General features: G+C 52.0%; 1 protein-coding gene across 1 annotated transcript; it reads left to right on the top strand.

Moving 5' to 3' along the window:
- The first annotated feature begins 5,317 nt into the window (after positions 1 to 5,317).
- Positions 5,318 to 15,327, top strand: LOC105495210 (antizyme inhibitor 2-like). The gene is made up of 8 exons (XM_011764500.2): positions 5,318 to 5,446; positions 6,940 to 7,113; positions 8,046 to 8,218; positions 9,351 to 9,485; positions 10,129 to 10,294; positions 11,304 to 11,451; positions 11,587 to 11,687; positions 12,908 to 15,327. Exons 1-8 carry the CDS (start codon positions 5,318 to 5,320, stop codon positions 13,175 to 13,177), a joined length of 1,296 nt encoding a protein of 431 aa, XP_011762802.2. The 3' UTR covers positions 13,178 to 15,327.
- The last annotated feature ends 3,485 nt before the right edge of the window (positions 15,328 to 18,812 follow it).

The raw sequence follows: 18,812 nt of genomic DNA, 5'->3' as shown, positions 1-18,812 counted from the left end.
GCCTGGTGCAGTGGCTCACGCCTGGAATCCTAGCCCTTCAGGAGGCGGAGGTAGGTAGATTGCCTGAGCTCAGGAGTTCGAGATCAGCCTGGGCAATACGGTGAAACCCTGTCTCTACTAAAATACAAAAAATTAGCTGGGTGTGGTGGCGGGTGCCTATAATCCCAGGTACTCAGGAGGCTGAGACAGGAGAATCGCTTGAACCCAGGAGGCGGAGGTTATGGTGAGCCGAGATCATGCCATTGCACTCCAGCCTGGGCGACTGAGCAAGACTCTGTCTCAAAAGAAAAAAAAAAAAAATATATATATATATATATATATAAAAATAATGTTTTATATATATTATATATAATACATATATATTTTTATATAAATATATATATTTAACTTTTTAATACGAGAATAACTGGTGATCCTGGACCTCCCTGGATGGATGCAGAGATTGGATAATCTGTGTTTTTTAAACAACTTTGTTGAGATATGATTCATATACCATAAAATTTGACCTTTCAAAGCATACAATTCAGTGGTTTTTAGCATGTTTGCCAAGTTGAGCAACCATCATCTCTATCTAATTGCAGACTATTTTTACCAACGCAAAAGGAAACCCTGTCCCCATTAGCAGGCCCTCCCCATTCCTCTCTCCCCTTTCCCCAGCCATAGGCAACCACAGATCTATTCTCTATCTGTGTGGATTTGTGTGTTCTGGATATTTTATATAAACGGAATCATATGATCATATATACATTTTTTTATTTAATTTTTTAAACCATTTCACCTTTATTCTGTTAAGTGAGGTTCCAAACAGACTTTACTTTCCAAACTGTTTACCTGTTGTCCCAGCACCACTTCTCTGTCCCTTTCACCTTCTTTGGTGATTGGTGACATGTTCCAGTCTTTGCTATCAGCTTTGTTTCTGAGCCCTCAATTCTGCCTCATTGATGTTTCTGTTCAGGATCCCTATAGGATGTGAAGTCAGATGGGAGCTGATCTAAATCCCAGATCTCATATGTTAGCTGTGACATCCATTTATTAATTTATCCTGCAAATATTTACTGAATTCTGTGCCAAGTTTTTTTTTTTTTTTTTTTTTGGACAGGGTCTCTATTGCCCAGGCTGGAGTGCTGGAATGAAGTAACATGATCACAGCTCACTGTAGCCCCAACCTCCTGGGCTCGAGCCATCCTCCTGCTCAGTCTCCCAAGTAGCTGGGACCACAGGCGTGTGCCACCACAGCCGCCTAACTTTTGTATTTTTTCGTAGAGACAGGATTTTGTCATGTTGCCTAGGCTGGTCTCCAACTGCTGGGCTCAATCTATCCACCCACCTTGGCCTCCCGAAGTGTTGGGATTACAGGTGTGAGTCACCACGCCCCAGCCCAAGTCTTATCCTAGGCACTGGGGACCCAAGAAATGCAGATTTGGTCCCTGTTTTAAGGAGAGGGACCAACACAATCTGGCAGGGAAAGTTCCTATGGATAAAAATACAGACATAAACAGCAGCGGTGAGAGTGAGGCACTTTGTATATCTTTTCTTTTTATATCTTAATCTTATAACTGGCCTCAAAGCCCCATTTTCCAGTTGAAAAAACTGAGGTTCAAAGCAGTCAACTAACTTTCCCATAGCAAATTCGTTGCAAGTGGCACACCAGGCTTGGTAAGTGGTAAATCAGGCCGATATCAAGCCCTTGGGATTAAGCCCTCTGCTATATCAAGGAGAAAGGGCTATGGAGGGCCAGCGAGTGAGAGGCAGGCCGGGAGAAAGGAAGAACAGCTGGTCCAAGGTCTCAGAGCAGGTTCGTTTCTGGGGAAAGGCCCCTATCTCTGCTTCCCCCAGGCAGAGGAAGACTTGGGCCCTTTGAAAGGAAAATAAAACTTCGGGATCCCCAAATCACTAAGCCAAGGGAAAAATCAAGCTGGGAACTATGTCAGGCAAACCTACCTCCCATTTTATTCCTAAATAGCTACATACCTCCCTCACAAACTGCCCACAAGAAAAGTCATTGTGGGCCTCAAGATCTTTATCCTAAAAGAGTTCTGTTGAATTTCACTCTGGCAGTGTAAACCAATAACTGGTCTTCAGGGGTGCGGACAGAAAGTCATCCTTCTGCTCACCTGAGACACATGCATATCTGATTGTTTCCTCTGCCCTATTGTTTATGTAAAAATGCAGATTCACTGAGTCAGACTAAATTGTGTGTTCAGTGAAAGGCTCATCAAGGACTCAATGCAATCTTTCATCTCTTATCAACCTTTTGTCTCTTATGACCTGGAAGCACCCCTGCTGCCTTCAAGTTGTCCCACATTGCCAGACTGAACCAATGTACATCTTACACACATTGATTGATGTCTCCTGGCTCCCTATGAATAAAAGCAAGCTGTGCCCTGACCACCTCAGGCACACGTCCGGACCTCCTGAGGCTGTGTGATGGGTGCATCCTTAAGTTTGGCAAAATAAACTTTCTACATTGACTGAGATCTGTCTCAGATATTTGGGGTTCACAGCCCTGCCATCTCTGCCCTCCTCCCCACCTCCTGCCCTGGGCATGGCTGGTAGACAAAAACCTGGAGAGCAGCCCACTCCCTGCTGATTGTCCTTCACTGGAACAGGCAGAGGAGGTTCTGGGTCACAACACAGAGGTGGGCTGTAAGCCTGCAGGAGATTACAGCTGATCCCTGAGGTGGGCCTGCCCCAAGGTGGTGGCTTCAGCCTGGGAGGGCCAGAGGAGCTCAGGCGAGACCTCAACAGTCCGTGTGGAGAGGGAGGGCGGAGCTCAGGTGAGACCTCAGCAGTCCACGTGGAGAGGGAGGGCGGAGCTCAGGCGAGACCTCAGCAGTCCACGTGGAGAGGGAGGGCGGAGCTCAGGCGAGACCTCAGCAGTCCACGTGGAGAGGGAGGGCGGAGCTCAGGCGAGACCTCAGCAGTCCACGTGGAGAGGGAGGGCGGAGCTCAGGCGAGACCTCAGCAGTCCACGTGGAGAGGGAGGGCGGAGCTCAGGCGAGACCTCAGCAGTCCACGTGGAGAGGGAGGGCGGAGCTCAGGCGAGACCTCAGCAGTCCACGTGGAGAGGGAGGGCGGAGCTCAGGCGAGACCTCAGCAGTCCGTGTGGAGAGGGAGGGCGGAGCTCAGGCGAGACCTCAGCAGTCCACGTGGAGAGGGAGGGTGGAGCTCAGGTGAGACCTCAGCAGTCCACGTGGAGAGGGAGGGTGGAGCTCAGGTGAGACCTCAGCAGTCCGTGTGGAGAGGAGGGCGGAGCTCAGGCGAGACCTCAGCAGTCCACGTGGAGAGAGAGGGCGGAGCTCAGGCGAGACCTCAGCAGTCCACGTGGAGAGAGAGGGCGGAGCTCAGGCGAGACCTCAGCAGTCCACGTGGAGAGGGAGGGCGGAGCTCAGGTGAGACCTCAGCAGTCCACGTGGAGAGGGAGGGCGGAGCTCAGGTGAGACCTCAGCAGTCCACGTGGAGAGGGAGGGCGGAGCTCAGGTGAGACCTCAGCAGTCCACGTGGAGAGGGAGGGCGGAGCTCAGGTGAGACCTCAGCAGTCCAGGTGGAGAGGGAGGGCGGAGCTCAGGTGAGACCTCAGCAGTCCACGTGGAGAGGGAGGGTGGAGCTCAGGTGAGACCTCAGCAGTCCACGTGGAGAGGGAGGGTGGAGCTCAGGTGAGACCTCAGCAGTCCGTGTGGAGAGGGAGGGCGGAGCTCAGGCGAGACCTCAGCAGTCCACGTGGAGAGGGAGGGCGGAGCTCAGGCGAGACCTCAGCAGTCCACGTGGAGAGGGAGGGCGGAGCTCAGGCAGACCTCAGCAGTCCACGTGGAGAGAGAGGGTGCAGCTCAGGCGAGACCTCAGCAGTCCACGTGGAGAGAGAGGGTGGAGCTCAGGCGAGACCTCAGCAGTCCACGTGGAGAGGGAGGATGGGGAGAGGGTGGGGAGATGACTAGACCCTGAGTGACGCACACAGGCTCCCACTTCCATTCGAAGACACTTCCAGTGAGATGCTTAAATCTGCAGTGGAGGGTAAGAGACACGACCCCAGGAGACAGCAACTGGTGCTCCGAGGCAGTGGAACCAGCTCCCTGTTGGAGTCTGAGGCCTTGGTCCTATTCCCAGTTTCACTCCTGGTTTGCTGAATGATCTGGAGACCTCTGGGCCTCACAGCTTTCCATCTGCAGAGTGGAAAGAGTGGATGGGAGGTTTCTAGGTTCCCTCCACTTCTCATCATTGCCGGCATTCGCTTATAACAGGGGTCGGACTCCTCTCTGTGCACCTGTCCTGCGGACAGACCTAAGAAGGTACATTTTCCTGGCTTGGGAGATTTGGGCTGAGCAGTCCAGGGTGGCCGAGGTTTAGAGGGGACAGCTAGGGAAGTACTTCCCCTATCCCTTAAGATCTGGGCTGGACTCCGCTCTTCCCATAGGGATTTACCTGAAGCCCAGGAACACCGTAGATCTGACTCCTGAAACTGCCTTTGCAAAATTAAAACACTGAGAGAAATCTAACACAGCTGACTCCATCCTGCTGCTTTAAAAAAAAAATTAGCTTTTGGTGTACAAGTGTTTTTTTTTTGTTTGTTTGTTTTTTGCTTTGTTTTGTTTTGTTTTTTGTTATATGGATGAATTATACAGTGGTGAATTCTGAGATTTTAGTGCACCCATCATCTGAGTAGGGTTAATTGTACCTAATGTGTAGTTTTTTTTTTATCCCTAGCACCCCTCCAGCCTCCACTTTCTAAGTCTCTGAAATCCATTATATTACTCTGTTTGTCTTTGTATATTCATAGCTTAGCTCCCACTTACACGTGAGAACATACGGTTTTGGGTTTTCCACTTCCGTGTTACCTCACTTAGAATACTGGCCTCCAGGCTGCGCATGGTGGTTCATGCCTATAATAATCCCAGCACTTTGGGAGGCCAAGGCGGGCAGATCACTTGAGGTCAGGAGTTGGAGACCAGCCTGGCCAACATGGCGAAACCTTGTTCCTAGTAAAAATATAAAAATTAGCCAGGTGTGGTGGCAGGTACCTGTAGTCCTAGCTACGAGGGAGGCTGAGGCAGAAGAATTGCTAGAACCCAGGAGGTGGAGGTTGCAGTGAGCCGAGATTGCACCACTGCACTCCAGCCTGGGCAACAGAGCAAGACTCCATCTCAAAAACAAAAAAACAAACAAACAAAAACACACCAAAAAAACTTACTTGGGAGCTCTGGCTCCCAGGGCCTGTGGGGAGTGGGGAGCTGGGAGCTAGGAGGAGGCTGGGTCACAAGAGCAAGTCTTTTCCAGGATGCCAGGACCACACCCGGTAGAGGGCTCAGTTGGAGTTTCAGGGATGAGCACCTGCCTGGAGGGCCTGAAGGAAGCCCATGGAAGGCCATGGCCAAAGGAGCTCATCGCCCTGGGGCCGGAAGAATCTGCCCAGCAGATGGTCCTGCGGAGGATCCAGGAACTTTCTGATTCGGTATGGAGGGAGGGGAAAGACGGGGAGCTGGGAAGACTAAGGTCTTCCTTAGTGGCAAGAAATAAGGCTTTCTGTTTCACCATTCTGTAACGCCGTTAGGCCGTCTCTCTCAAGGCTCTCTTGTGCTGGGGCTAATGGGAAAGCTTGACTTTTGTTCTTCCTGCCATGCCTGTTTCCACCACTTGGGGTTTTACCCAGTGCCAAGCTGTGGGGTCCTCCAGCTTTGGTCTACAAAGACGATTGCCTGCTTGTCCTCCTGGCTTCCCCAGCTCCCTGGGTTTTTAGGGCTATGCTGCCTCCGTGCATAATCTCGTCTGGACCTGATTGTCACCATCACTGGAGAAGCTGTTGGCAGTGCAGACTCTTTGTCCACCCTAGACTGACTGCACGGAGCTTAGAGTTGACAGGATCTGGGGGATTTACCTGCACATGAAGGCTGGGAAGACCTGCTCTAGACTCACCCGGTGACTTACCATTTCCCCACTGGCTTCCAGGGACTCCATCCTACCTCCCCTCAGACTCACTTAGGACACAAAGTCTCAGCTCTCTTACCTTCTTCACCACCCCATCCCTGCCAGTCAGCGGACCCTTTTCCAGGTCTGAGGGAAGGCCTTCTATCGGTGTCACTATGACATTTTTCTTGCACCCTGGCATCCTTTTCTCCCAAGGGCTAAGCTTCCCTAAGAAGGCCAGAAAGTCTTACAGCCGCCTCCTGCCTGGCCACATCTCTTCCCAGGGACATTATAGAGCCAGACACTGGCATCAATGAGGGGGAGAAGAAGAGAGAAAATCAGAAGGGAAAAAAATAGATATCTCAAAATATCCTGGCCTACAGGTGTCCCTGAACCCATTTCTTTTTGGGATTGAATGTCGACTGTGCTGCTGTCTGGCAGTAAGAACGTGGGTGAGGCACTCCAGTCCTCTGCACCTCAGTGACTGCATCTGTGCAATGGAATTATTTATAGAGTATCTCCGTCCCTTCCCCCAGCACAGTGTGTGGCTCCTGAGAGTTGATTGATCAGCTTATGCTGCCTGAGTCCACGCCTTTTTCTCTGTGGCTCAGTTGGATGGAAGCTCCACAGGGACAGGGATTTTTGATCTGTTTTCTTCACTGCTCTTTCCCCAGTACCCAGATTAGAGCCTGGTACAGAGTAGGTGCTGGAGAACTCTGTTGAATGACTGTAGAACAAAGAGCCTGGAGCTGCCCCAGCCCAGCAGGCTCCTCTCTCCTACCCAGGACCGTGGCACACGTCACAAGGCAGAATGGAACAGTGTCAAGGGTGGTCTCCCTAGACTTAGGAGACCTGGGTTTAGACCCTGTCTTTGCCATGCTTTTGCTGTAGGACCTTGAGCCAGTGACCACCTTTTTGAGCCTTTGCTTCCCCATCTCCAAAATGGGGATAACAGCAGCCCTTACTTCATAGAGCTGTTATGAGGATTAAATGAGATAATCCACCCCCTCAGCCTTTCCTCCCTGTCTCCCTATCCTGTAGGACCAGCAAGACCCCTTCATGCTGGCTGACCTGGACATGCTGGCCAGTCGCCATCAGGCCTTCTGCCAAGCCCTGCCACAGGTCTCACCCTTCTATGCAGTGAAGTGCAACAGTAGCCCTTGGGTGCTGCGTGTCCTGGCCGCCCTGGGCACCGGCTTTGACTGTGCCAGCCAGGTGAGCCTGTGCCCGCCGAGGATTAGGCCAGGCCAGCTGGAAAGGGGGGAGTCCCAGGCTGCTGCTGCTGAGGTCATGAATACGTGTCCCCTGTCCCAAGGAGCACTTGAAATGCGCTAAGCACACTGCAGGGGGCCTAACATGCATTCTCCTTGATCCTCCCATCCGCTCTGCAAGGCAGCCAGGGGATCTGCATTTCATAGAGGAGGAGACAGCCTTAGGGGGAATCACTTGCCCATGGGCCAACATATGGTAAGAGACAGAGATGATCCATCCAAAGCTGGCATTTTTTTCTTACACCAGGGGTGCAACATTCCAAGGGGTTTTTAGCAGAAGGGGATTCAGCAACGTTGAGGGAGGTTAGAGCCAAAGCCCAAGGGTGGGAAGGGGGAGAACCCAGGACGGGAGTATTTTGCTGAGCCTCTTTCCTTCCTTCCTTTCTTTTTAAGACTAGTCAAATGTAGTAGTGAGAAGTGGGGAAGAGTAGAACAAGGAGTTCATCTGTAACTGACTGTTACAATCAATTGAGATAACTCACCACTTTCGGACCAGCCCTTCCTCCCTTTCTGAGGAACCCTCCACTAAGCAGGATTAAGTGCACCAGCTGCCTCTAGGAAGCCAGCCCATCTCCTCTCTATGGGGCTGAAATTGATGGGAGGGGGGTTGGTTCTAAGCTGAGACTATGAGCACCTAGAGCACAGGGCACGTTGAGACTATGAGCCCCACCCTGCCCTGCCTGGCAGGGACTCCATAATGAGCACCCTGTCAACCCCACCCAGGGCTCCTGCCTAAAAGTGGGGGAGCCGGGGATGGGACCCAAACCAAGGGTTCCATCAGGGCAACCTCTTTGGCTCATGCACAGAGTTCCTGTCCCCACATAGTTGGAGGGGGGCAGTGAGGCAGCCCCCAACCCTGGCTCTTGGCCACTCCAGGTGGAACTGGAGCAGGTGCTGGGCCTGGGCGTGGCCCCCTCGCGCATCATCTATGCCAACCCCTGCAAGCCTGCCTCCCACATCCGGTATGCTGCCCGGCACGGGGTGCAACTCCTGACCTTCGACAGCGAGGAGGAGCTCACCAAGGTGGCCCAGCACCATCCTGGGGCCAGGTGAGACCAGCAGGGGTGCAGGCAGGTAGGGTGACAGTCAGCAGTAAAGAACGTATCACCCAACACAGCACACCCCTGACAAATGCTGGCCTGAGACAAGTGAAGGGGAGGACACTCAAAGCCCAGCCATTTTAAGACGGTCTGGCAGCTGCCTTTGGAGTGAGACAACCCAGGTTCAAATCCTGGCATTGTTGCTTACCTGATGTATGCATTGGGCACGTCTCTTTTTTTTTGAGACGGAGTCTTGCTCTGTTGCCCAGGCTGGAGTGCAGTGGCACGATCTCAGCTCACTGAAACCTCTGCCTCCCAGGTTCACACCATTCTCCTGCCTCAGCCTCCTGAGTAACTGGGATTACAGGCTCGTGCCACCATGCCCAGCTAATTTTTGTGTATTTAGTAGAGACAGGGCTTCACCATGTTGGTCAGGCTGGTCTTGAACTCTAACCTTGTGATCCGCCTGCCTTGGCCTCCCAAAGTACTGGGATTACAGGTGTGAGCCACCGTGCCCAGTCAAGTCTCTTTTTTTTTGAGACAGAGTTTTGCTCTTGTTGCTCAGGCTGGAGCGCAGTGGTGCAATCTCAACTCACCACAACCTCTGCCTCCTGAGTTCAAGTGATTCTCCTGTCTCAGCCTCCAGAGTAGCTGGGATTACAGGCGCCCGCAACCACATCTGGCTGATTTTTGTATTTTTAGTAGAGATGGGGTTTCACTGTGTTGGCCAGGCTGGTCTCGAATTCCTGACCACAGGTGATCCACCTGCCTCAGCCTCTGAATATTCTGGAATTACATGCGTGAGCCACTGCGTCCAGCCTAGGCAAGTCTCTTTTAACATTTCTAAAACTCGGTTCCTTCATTTACAACATGGGGGCATGTTGCCTGTCACATAGTAGGTGCTTACCAGTACTATCAGTTTTCTACACTCCCTTCTCTGGGTGTACCTAGGGAAAAGTAGATGTATACACAAGTGTGTTGGGCTGGGGTGATGGCCACATGGATTTGGTGGCATTGGAAAACATCCCAGATCTGGGAATCAGCTGGGCACAGGTGGGGTTGTATAAGCAGCCCTGGGCCCCTTGGCGTCTCTGGCTGAGTGCTCTCTCCCTCTTCCCTATCCTCGGTGTCCCTCCTCCAGACTGCTCCTCCGGCTGAGGACTCAGGACAGCCAGAGCACCTTCCCTCTGAGTACCAAGTTCGGGGCCAGCCTGGAGGCATGTGGGCACCTGCTAACGTCTGCCAGAGACCTGGGGTTGGCCGTGGTCGGAGCCAGGTGAGTGATGCCTGAGGACTCCAGGAGCCCTTCCCTTGCTGTGGATAACTATGACAGAGACAGAGAGACACAGTCACACATAAGCCACTGGGGCCAAACGCAGAAACAAACAGCTGGAAACATAACTGATTACACTGGCGTAAGTGTCATCAGTTGGGGCCCATGGCAAGCTGTGGCCCCTCTCTGGGGCCTGTGAGACCCCATCTGTCTAAAGGGGCAGGATGTAATGTGAAGGTTACTCAGGGCCTCCCTGCTCTGAGGCCCTGGGGGGTTTGGGGTCTTGTTGTGAAGGATCCATGAGGGGAAGGGGAGCCCACGTGGCAGTGCTGGGATCACGGGCTCCACGGCAGTGTGTGTCTGAGTGTGTGTGCGTGTGAACACTCGGGTGAGTGCCTCTTCGTGGGTGCCTCGTTGGCCTGAGTGTGCAGGTGTCTAAAAGCACACACTTACACCCGTGTAATCAGTTATGTTTCCAGCTGTTTGTTTCTGCATTTGGCCCCGGTGGTTTTGTGCCTTATGTGTGACTGTGTCTCTCTGTCTCTGTCGCAGTTATCCACAGTCCGTGTGGCTTTGTGGTTCGGAACTGTGTTTCATGTGTTTCTGTACGTATCTCTCACCATGTCACATGCACTGGCTGTGCTAGCTTCCATGTGGGCTCCAACTGCCAGACACCCCAGAGCTTCACACAGGCCATCGCTGACTGCCGGTGCGTGTTTGAAATGGGCCGCGGGGCTGGGCATGATATGAGCTGCCTGGACATCGGAGGGGGCTTCCCCGGAACGGAGGACTCCGGGCCCAAGTTTGAGGAGGTGAGCTGGCAGGGGCGCTGGGGGTGTTCAGGGAGGTCCGTGTGTGTGCCCAGGCATGTGTGTGTGTGGGAGTCTGTGTTCATCCATGTACCTCTGTGTTTAGGTCTCTCTGGTGTGTCTCTGGGTGTGCTCTGTGTGCACAGGTGGGTAACTGTGTACGTGCATGTCTTGGCTTTGATATCCCCCAAAAGCAGACTCTGAGACAAACACTTGGATACAAGTAGCTTTTTTGGAGATGATCCATGGAAGCGCCAGTGAGGAAGTCAGGAAAGTGAGACAGAAGGGAGAAAAGTCAAAGAGAATTCATCTATGAGCTGGTTACCACTGTGGGCCCCTGCACCTGTCCCCCTGGGGACAATGTAGAACCTCAGAATCATCCCACTAAATGACAAGGGGCTGGGTCCTTTATTCACCAACTCCTGTCCCTCTTTGGTTGAAGGCTGTGGTCTGGGGGTGTTAATTTCCCCACATTCCAGCTAGTTTCTGAGGGTGCTGGAGAAAGCCCACAGAGCGAGAAGCAAAGGGGGGCAGGCACTGGAGGCTGGAAATCATCTTGCACAGGGCAGATGAGCTAAGGTAGGCTGCGGGAAGGTGGCACAGGGTGTCCACTGCAGCTGCAGCAAGGGTTCTGGGGGCTATGCCTCTCTGTGTGTCTGTATGTGTGTATGTTTCCTTGTAGAATTCTTGTTAGCATCACCAATACAGTTATAGTTGGGAGTTTACATTCCCTGGGTCCACAAGACACTCATCTTCTTTCTTTGCATCGGATTAAATCGCTGCATCTTGGGACTTCTCAGGGAGCCTGGTGGCTAGCAACCCCACACAAGTGACCTCCTGTCTCTCAGCTTCTGTTTCCTCTTTGGTAAACGGGGATAATTCTAATGCCTACCCTGCAGGGTGCCTTGGGGATGAAAGGACTGACGCAGGTAAGGCGCTGGCACAGGCACTGGCACATCAACAAGTGTTGGATGAGTTAACCTCTTCCTGCTGTCCCTCCACCCCATTCCAGATGGCGAGAGTGATCAGTGCTGCCCTGGCCCAGGACTTCCCTGAGGAGCGTGGTGTCAAGGTCATCGCAGAGCCAGGCCGCTTCTATATGGAGTCTGTCTGCACGGCTGCTGTCAACATCATTGCCAAGAAGGCTGTGCTGGAGCCCGGTGGGTGGGCCAGGATGGCACTGGGTGGGGAGGCCACTGTCCAGGCATCCCCAGGCCCTGGAAGAGAGGAAGGGCAGAGGGTTGGGGCTCTGTCCCAGGAGCTGGGGGTCAGAGTAGTGACTGAGCTCTCCCCAGGAGGCAGCCGGAAACTGATGTATTATCTCAATGATGGCCACTATGGCTCCTTCCGCCTTGGCCACCGAGAGCCTGTCCCAAGGGTTCCCATCGTGGTGAAGGTAAGGGGGCCACTCCAGCCCCAAGAGTCTAGTCCCTTACCTTGAGGTGCCTTGTGCCTCCCCCATTGGGAACAGTGGCTGTGCTGGACCCCTGAGGTAGGTCCTGGCCTGCTGCTTAGAGCACGCATGGACACGTACATGATGCGTGCTCACAGGTCAGAGCATGGGCAGCAGCTGGCTATGGGGGCCTTGTCAGGCAAAGGGACAGTCACCAGAACACAAAGGCGTGGGATGTTTTCCAAAATATTGACGTTCTTCTCCCTGGTGGTTAAAGAGCTATTCCCCCGAGTCCACCAGGGGCCTCCCTGCCGACGCCCTTGCTGCTCAGTCCCACCCATGATCTGGCAACAAAGCTGGGATACCTGACCCTGTAGGGCCAACAGGATCTTCCTCCAGCTCCAGGGCAGTTGTCTCCTGATGTGATGGGTTGGTATCCGGGCCACGCTGCTTTGTAAATATCTTGACTGTTTCTCCTGGCCAGTGAACGTCTTGGTGTGTGCACACATTTGGTCATGTATATGATGTGTGTCTGCATGCATGTGCGAGTGCGTATGTGTGTGAAGTGTTTCTGGGTGTGTGTCTTCATGTGTGTATTTGCCTCTCTTCCCATTGGGTGGAGTGAGTACTGGATATGGAGGAATCAGTAGGAGACCCTGTGTTTGTTTGGTTCCCACAATAGTTTTCAATTTTAGTTGCCCATATTAAAAAATCTAGACATATTTCATAAAAGCCTGGATTTTCTCAGCTCCTCTCAAACATTTGAGAGATCTGATGATACATGGCCTGCAGAAAAACAAGGCAACAAATAATTCAACAAATTAGTCTAGCACGTCAGGGGCTGCGGTCTGCTGGAACGGACTTCCAGCAGTGGCTTTCCCCTTTAGACAGACAGTGACTTTCCAGTTTGTTGTCAGACTTACCTGGTACATTTCACTCATTTGTGTTACCTGCTGGACCTCTAGGTAACTGAGTTTTCAACTGCTGCCTTATAGCAATGAATGAAGACAACAGCCCCATTTACAGAGGAGGAATCCGAGCCCTTACCTGTAGGCACATCAGACCTGGCCAGGCTGGGCAGCGGCCACAGAGGAATGGGTCCCAGCCAGTGTACATCCGTGTGCCCCTGGGAGTGCCCTTCCGGGTCTTTCAATGGCTTCCAGGTAAGGGGTGGGATAGGCCAGCCTGCTGTCTTTTCTGACCCCCTTTCCTATGTCACACAGGAGTTCTGCTCAGAGCCGCCCCTCTTCCCCTGCACACTCTATGGTCCCACATGCGATGCCTCTGACAGGCTCTTCTTGGAGGATGTGCGGCTGCCCGAGCTTGATGTAGGCGATTGGCTGGTCTTCCCCTCCATGGGTGCCTACACATCCTCCATGAGCTGCAGCTTCAATGGCTTCCTGCCCGCCACCATCTGCTACACCATGGGCCCCCAGCTCAGGTGCCTGGGGGTTGGGGTTGAAGAGGAAGCAGGAAACCTCACACTCATTTGAGTTTGGGGTGGGAACTGGTCCCAGGGAATCTCCCTTTCCCTGTTGACTCACTGAAGTCAAAGTGTCCATCTGACCTTTGGGCTCTGATCTGCCTCTGGCCCCCCTGCCAGGGAGGTGGAGAATTGCAAAGAGATCCCCAGGCCCTCTAGCCACTGTCTGACCCCACTCCTGCTTCAGACGCCCACTGCCCCAGCTCTGCCTCCAGGCCCCAGCTCTGCTGCTGTGTGTGCAGCCTCAGGGCTGTAGACAAAGGCCTTGATACCCACCCTGCATCCCATGCCCTTTCCCCAGGAGCCTTCTGGAGGCAGAGCCTGAACCCAGAGTCGGCTAGGCTGGAGGACTTTAAAACACTCTGGTAGGTAGGCCCCTGGGAACTGTTGGGAGTTGGGATGGCAGGGAGGAGGCAGAGGTTTGGGTAACTATGAAATCCTATGCGAACCTTCCAAAAACATCTTGCTATCATTTTGGGTCAGTTCTTTCCTTTTGTCTTTTTTCTTTTCTTCTCTTTTCTTTTATTTTCTTCTCTTTCTTTTCTTTTCTTTTTTCTTTTCTTTCTTTCATTTTCATTTTCCTTTCTTTTCTTTCTTTCCTCCCTCCCTTCTCTTTCCTTCCCTTTTTCTTTCTTTCCTTCCTTTTTGAGACAGAGTCTTACTCTGTCCCCCAGGCGGAGTGCAGTGGCATGATCTCAGCTCACTGCAGCCTCGACCTCTCAGGGCTCAGGTGATCTCAGCCTCCTGAGTAGCTGGGGTTATAGGTGTATACCACCACACTCAGCTAATTTTTGTATTTTTGGTAGAGATGGGGTTTTGCCATGTTGCTCAGGCTGGTCTCGAGCTTCTGGGCTCGAGCAATCCGCCTGCCTCAGCCTCCCAAAGTGCTGGCATTACGGGTGTGAGCCACCACATGCCTGTGTCTTCAGTCAGGTCTTACACTGACTTTTCTTAGCAGCAGACTGCCCTGCCCATCCTCCTTGTCATCTGCCTCTCCATCCCTCCTTTCCCACCCTCTTGAACGGTGGCTGAAGGGGACACATTAGAAGCTACTTCTTCTCAGAGTGACTACAAAAAATGGGCTATTGACCTTTTATGTTAAATAATGCAGCCCACACACCTGCTCAATTCATACCTAACTGGTGTCAGTTTACAACCTTAAATTCATCCTGCCGCTCCTCCCTGCTTTTTATTTACTCATGCCCTTGCCTTGTCCCAGAAAGGGTTTCTATAAAATGCATCAACGTATCATAGTGGTTAAGAGCATGTCACTGGAATAAGTGAGAACTGGGGTCAAATTTAGGCACCACTGATACTAGCTGTGAACTTGGGCAGGTCAACTAACTTAGTTGAACTCTAGTTTTCCTTGTAAAATGGTGGTAAGAATAATAACTTCCCCGTAGGGTTGTTGGGATTAAGAGAGGGATGAATGTATCATTTAGGGCCAGCTTTTCCTTCGGCCACCCTGTTCTTGCTGCTCTCCTCCTGGAGTCCAGATGTCACAGAGACCCCATCTTGCATCCTGGGTCTTTTCATAGAGTGTTGGTAGGGTGTCCCACTCAGGCCAAGCCAGGGTGTGTGCCTGATGCTAGGGGGACAGGTGAGGCAGGCGCAGACCCAATCCTTGAGAAGTCCTGAGGCCCGTGGAAAGCTAAAGGCAGGCGCAGCTGGCTGCAGCACAGGGAGGACCATGGGACATACTCTGAGGACAGTTCAGGTGGAAGCCATCCATTCGGAGGAGTGAGTGGCTTCTTGGAAGGAGAGTGGTGGCACCTGGAGGCAGAGCAGAATCAGTAGGTAAAGCAGGCAAGAAGCGTGGCTCAGGTGTGGGAACAACTTGGCCCAGGCATGGGAATGAGCCTCTGCTCAGAGAACAGTGAGTGACCAGGATTGGAGATGAGAAACAGAGATGGCAGAGCCTCAGGACACAGGGTGACCAGTTTGCCTGGGTTTGTCTGGAACATTCCTGGTGCTAGCACTGTAAATCCTGAGTCCTAGGAAGCTCCTGAGTCTTAGGCAAACCAGATGGTTGGGGAGGGAGGGGAGAAGGTCGTCATACCCCAAGGCCACATTCCTGCAGCTATAGCGGGTACAGCCACTGATTTCTCAGCTTCTGGCTCAGCCAAGGAAAGTGTCTCCCTGCCTTCAGCAGGACCTCTCCCACCCTCTCTGCTACCACTCAACTCAGCCAGGTCCTCAGGGATCGCAGAGTCCCTGGAGCTGAAGAGGAATTTCCCCTGACACGTAGGATGCAAAGAGCAGATTGGGGTAACAGAGGCCACTCAGAGAAGCTAGAGGAGCTCAACAGCCCATCCAATCAGGTGCATCTCACGCGGGCATCCCAGAATATCAAATTCCCCGCCTGCAAAATGGTCTTGCTTATGCCCAAACACTCAGGATGTAAGAGGCACGGATTATGGGTACGATACGTAGCGGTGTGAGCAGGCTTTGGGAAATGTGAACTCTATCCAGATGGAAGACATTCCAGTGAGTTTTCTTTGCCCCTGGCGGGTGGGAGAGGGTGAGTGGGTCTGGGTATGTAAGCACAGGTCTCCAGGTCTAACCCGTCAGTGACAGACCATAAACAAGATGATGTTTGCTGGGTTTGTTTATTTGTTTGTTTTTGAGATAGAGTCTCTCCCTGTCACCCAGGTTGGAGTGGTGCAATGGCACGATCTTGGCTCACTGCAACCTCTGCTTCCCAGGTTCAAGTGATTCTCCTGCCTCAGCCTCCTGAGTAGCTGGGATTACAGGTGCGTGCCACCACGCCCAGCTAATTTTTTGCATCTTTAGTAGAGACGGGCTTTCACCATGTTGGCCAGGCTGGTTTCAAACTCCTGACCTCGTGATTCACCCACCTTGGCCTCCTAAAGTGCTGGGATTATAGGCATGAGTCACCACGCCCGGCCGATGTTTGCTGTTTATGATACATAATAAGAAGCCTCCATCACTTGAATCATGCGACATTAAAAAAAAAAAAAAAAACTAGAAAATACTGGGAATCTAGGATCAGTGTCACACATCCATTGTCATCTCTTGTCTCTGCCAGCCCTCGGCCGCTGGACTGCTGCGGCTCTAGGCACTGCAAGGGCATCCCTTAGTCCCCATCTCCTAACTGCTCCCTCCAGGCTGCTCCGGTTTCCTGAATTCCACCACTCTGAGCCTTTCTCTAATATCCAGAGTGATGCTCAGACCACACTATGGTGTCTCACAGGCCTTTTCTGAAAGTTTGGTGATAAACGGAATTACAACGTAGAGATGAAAACTTACATTAGGTTTCCCAGGCAAGGCGCTCAATTTTTCTGAGCTTCTGTTTCTTCATCTGCAAAATGAAAGCAATGCCGGTTCCTTCCTCATCAGGAGGACGTGAGAAACAAATGAGAGCATGCACAGCAAGTGTAATGAGCACTCAGTAAGCGTCAGAGCACTTCGGCCGAGCGCAGTGGCTCATGCCTGTAATCCCAGTACTTTGGGAGGCTGAGGTGTGCGGATCACGAGGTCAAGAGATTGAGACCATCCTGGCTAACATAATGAAACCCCGTCTCTACTAAAAATACAAAAATTAGCTGGGCCTGGTTGCAAGCGTCTATAATCTCAGCTACTCAGGAGGCTGAGGCAGGAGAATTGCTTGAACTCGCCAGGTGGAGGTTGCGGTGAGCCGAGATCGCGCCACTGCACTCCAGCCTGGGCAACAATGTGAGACTCCGTCTCAAAAAAAAAAGGCACTTCATTCCACATGCATGTCAGTCAACTAGTGTTTATTATGCACCTACTGTGTGCTGGGCCCTGTGCTGAGCATTGAGATAGAGTGGTGACTAAGGCTTCCCTTTTCCAGTTTATAGTCTGTTTAAGAAGTGCATCAGTTGGGATCTGATCAGGAAAAGAGAAAGGACTCCAGGGATTTCACAGTGAGGGATCCAATAGAGGAAGTCAGCATAGAGAAGACTAGAAGTGGCCGGGCATGATGGCTCACACCTGTAATCCCAACACTTTGGGAGGCCAAGGCAGGCAGATCACCTGATGTCAGGAGTTTGAGACCAGCCTGGCCAACATGCCAAAACCCTATCTCTACTAAAAATACAAAATGTAGCTGGGCGTGATGGCATATGCCTGCAATCCCAGCTACTGGGGTGGCTAAAGTACGAGAATTGCTTGAACCCAGGAGGCGACGCTGCAGTGAGTTGAGATCCGCCACTGAACTCCAGCCTGGGTGACAGAGCAAGACGCTGTCTCAAAAATAAAAAGAGAAGGCTGGAAGTGCAAAGAAGTAGGGAAGAGATGTTACTCAGTGTTTCAGCTCCCCCAGGAGCTGACCCTGAGACAAGGATTTGAGCACATGTTGTTACTTTTGGAGCTGCGGGGAACGGGAAAACGGAAAAGGGAGACTGGGAAGGGAGAGCACCCAACAAGGGCAAACATCTGGTTCACCACAGTGGCTGCCTAGAGCTTCATTCCCTGGGAAACACAGGGATATGAAACATTTGCCTCAGTCACCGCACATGAGGAGTAAGGGAACTGGAGTATTTCACACCAAATCTCAGGGGTCACTGCTTGGGATCTCCTGGGGGAGGAGCTTCATTCTGTGAGCATTTATGGCCACCCTTGAGCACAGAGCCTATGTCTGCCCCTAGGAACAGGGATGCAGATACTGGCAGTTGGAAGTGGGCAGGTGTACTCTGAAGTAACCAAGTCAGAGGGCTCTGGGTGGACCTCTGAGAGCATCCTCGATATGAAGCGATTGGGAACCAGGGGAAGCCTCTACCGTCTGTAGAAACCGCTGCTCATCTGAGCCTACATTCCTTTGTCCTGCACTATCATGCAACTGTTCCTAAGGCCACCACTCTGTGGGAAGATACACTCCCCTGAGGCTGACACGGTCACTATCAGAATGGCTGGCTGCCTGGCCCCTCTGCTGTCTCTGCATGATTCACCAGTTCCCAGACAGGAGCCCAGGGCCACCCCCTACCACCACTGCTCCTTCGCAGGAGCTCCTTTATGGCCACCGTAGGAACCAATGCCAGGAGCTAAATGGCTGCTGTCTTCCTCCCATCTTCTTTTCTGGCATGAGTACCTCCCATTGGCAGACCATCACAGAAACCCAACTGGCAAGGGAATCTGGGAAATGTAGTTTGTAAGCTTCCAGCCTGGTGGCAAAGAGGAGGTTAAGGAAAGGCAAGCAAGAGTGAGTGTGGGGCTCAATACAATAGACAATATCTGGCAGAGGGAGATGGACAAGAAAGAAATCATTAGGATTCATGGTTTTTAAACTGGCCCAATTGTCCCATAGAACTAATGTTTCTGGTTTATTTTGAATAAACATAGAAATTGACCCTCCCAGTCTTGAAATGAGAAGGTTACAGTTGTCTTATCTGAGTTCCTTTCTCAGGAAACCAACCAACCAGGCTCCCAGATAGTATCAAGGAGCTGAAACTGACCAGACCTGTCACCTGTTGATGGCCTAACTGACCACCTGCTTCCTGTTGACCAACTTTTCTTCCTTACCCCTTCCAAATTCCTGTTTTCCCACACATGGTTACATTTCTTCCTTCCCCTGATTTTATTTGATTTGATACTAATCTCCCATCTCCTTGGCTACAGCACCCAATTAAAACCTTCCCTGGCAATACTCATCTCAGTGATTAGCT

Source organism: Macaca nemestrina, chromosome 1 (genome assembly GCF_043159975.1).
Source record: "Macaca nemestrina isolate mMacNem1 chromosome 1, mMacNem.hap1, whole genome shotgun sequence".
In the NCBI taxonomy this organism is placed as follows: domain Eukaryota; kingdom Metazoa; phylum Chordata; class Mammalia; order Primates; family Cercopithecidae; genus Macaca; species Macaca nemestrina.
This window is presented reverse-complemented; position numbering and strand designations above follow the sequence as displayed.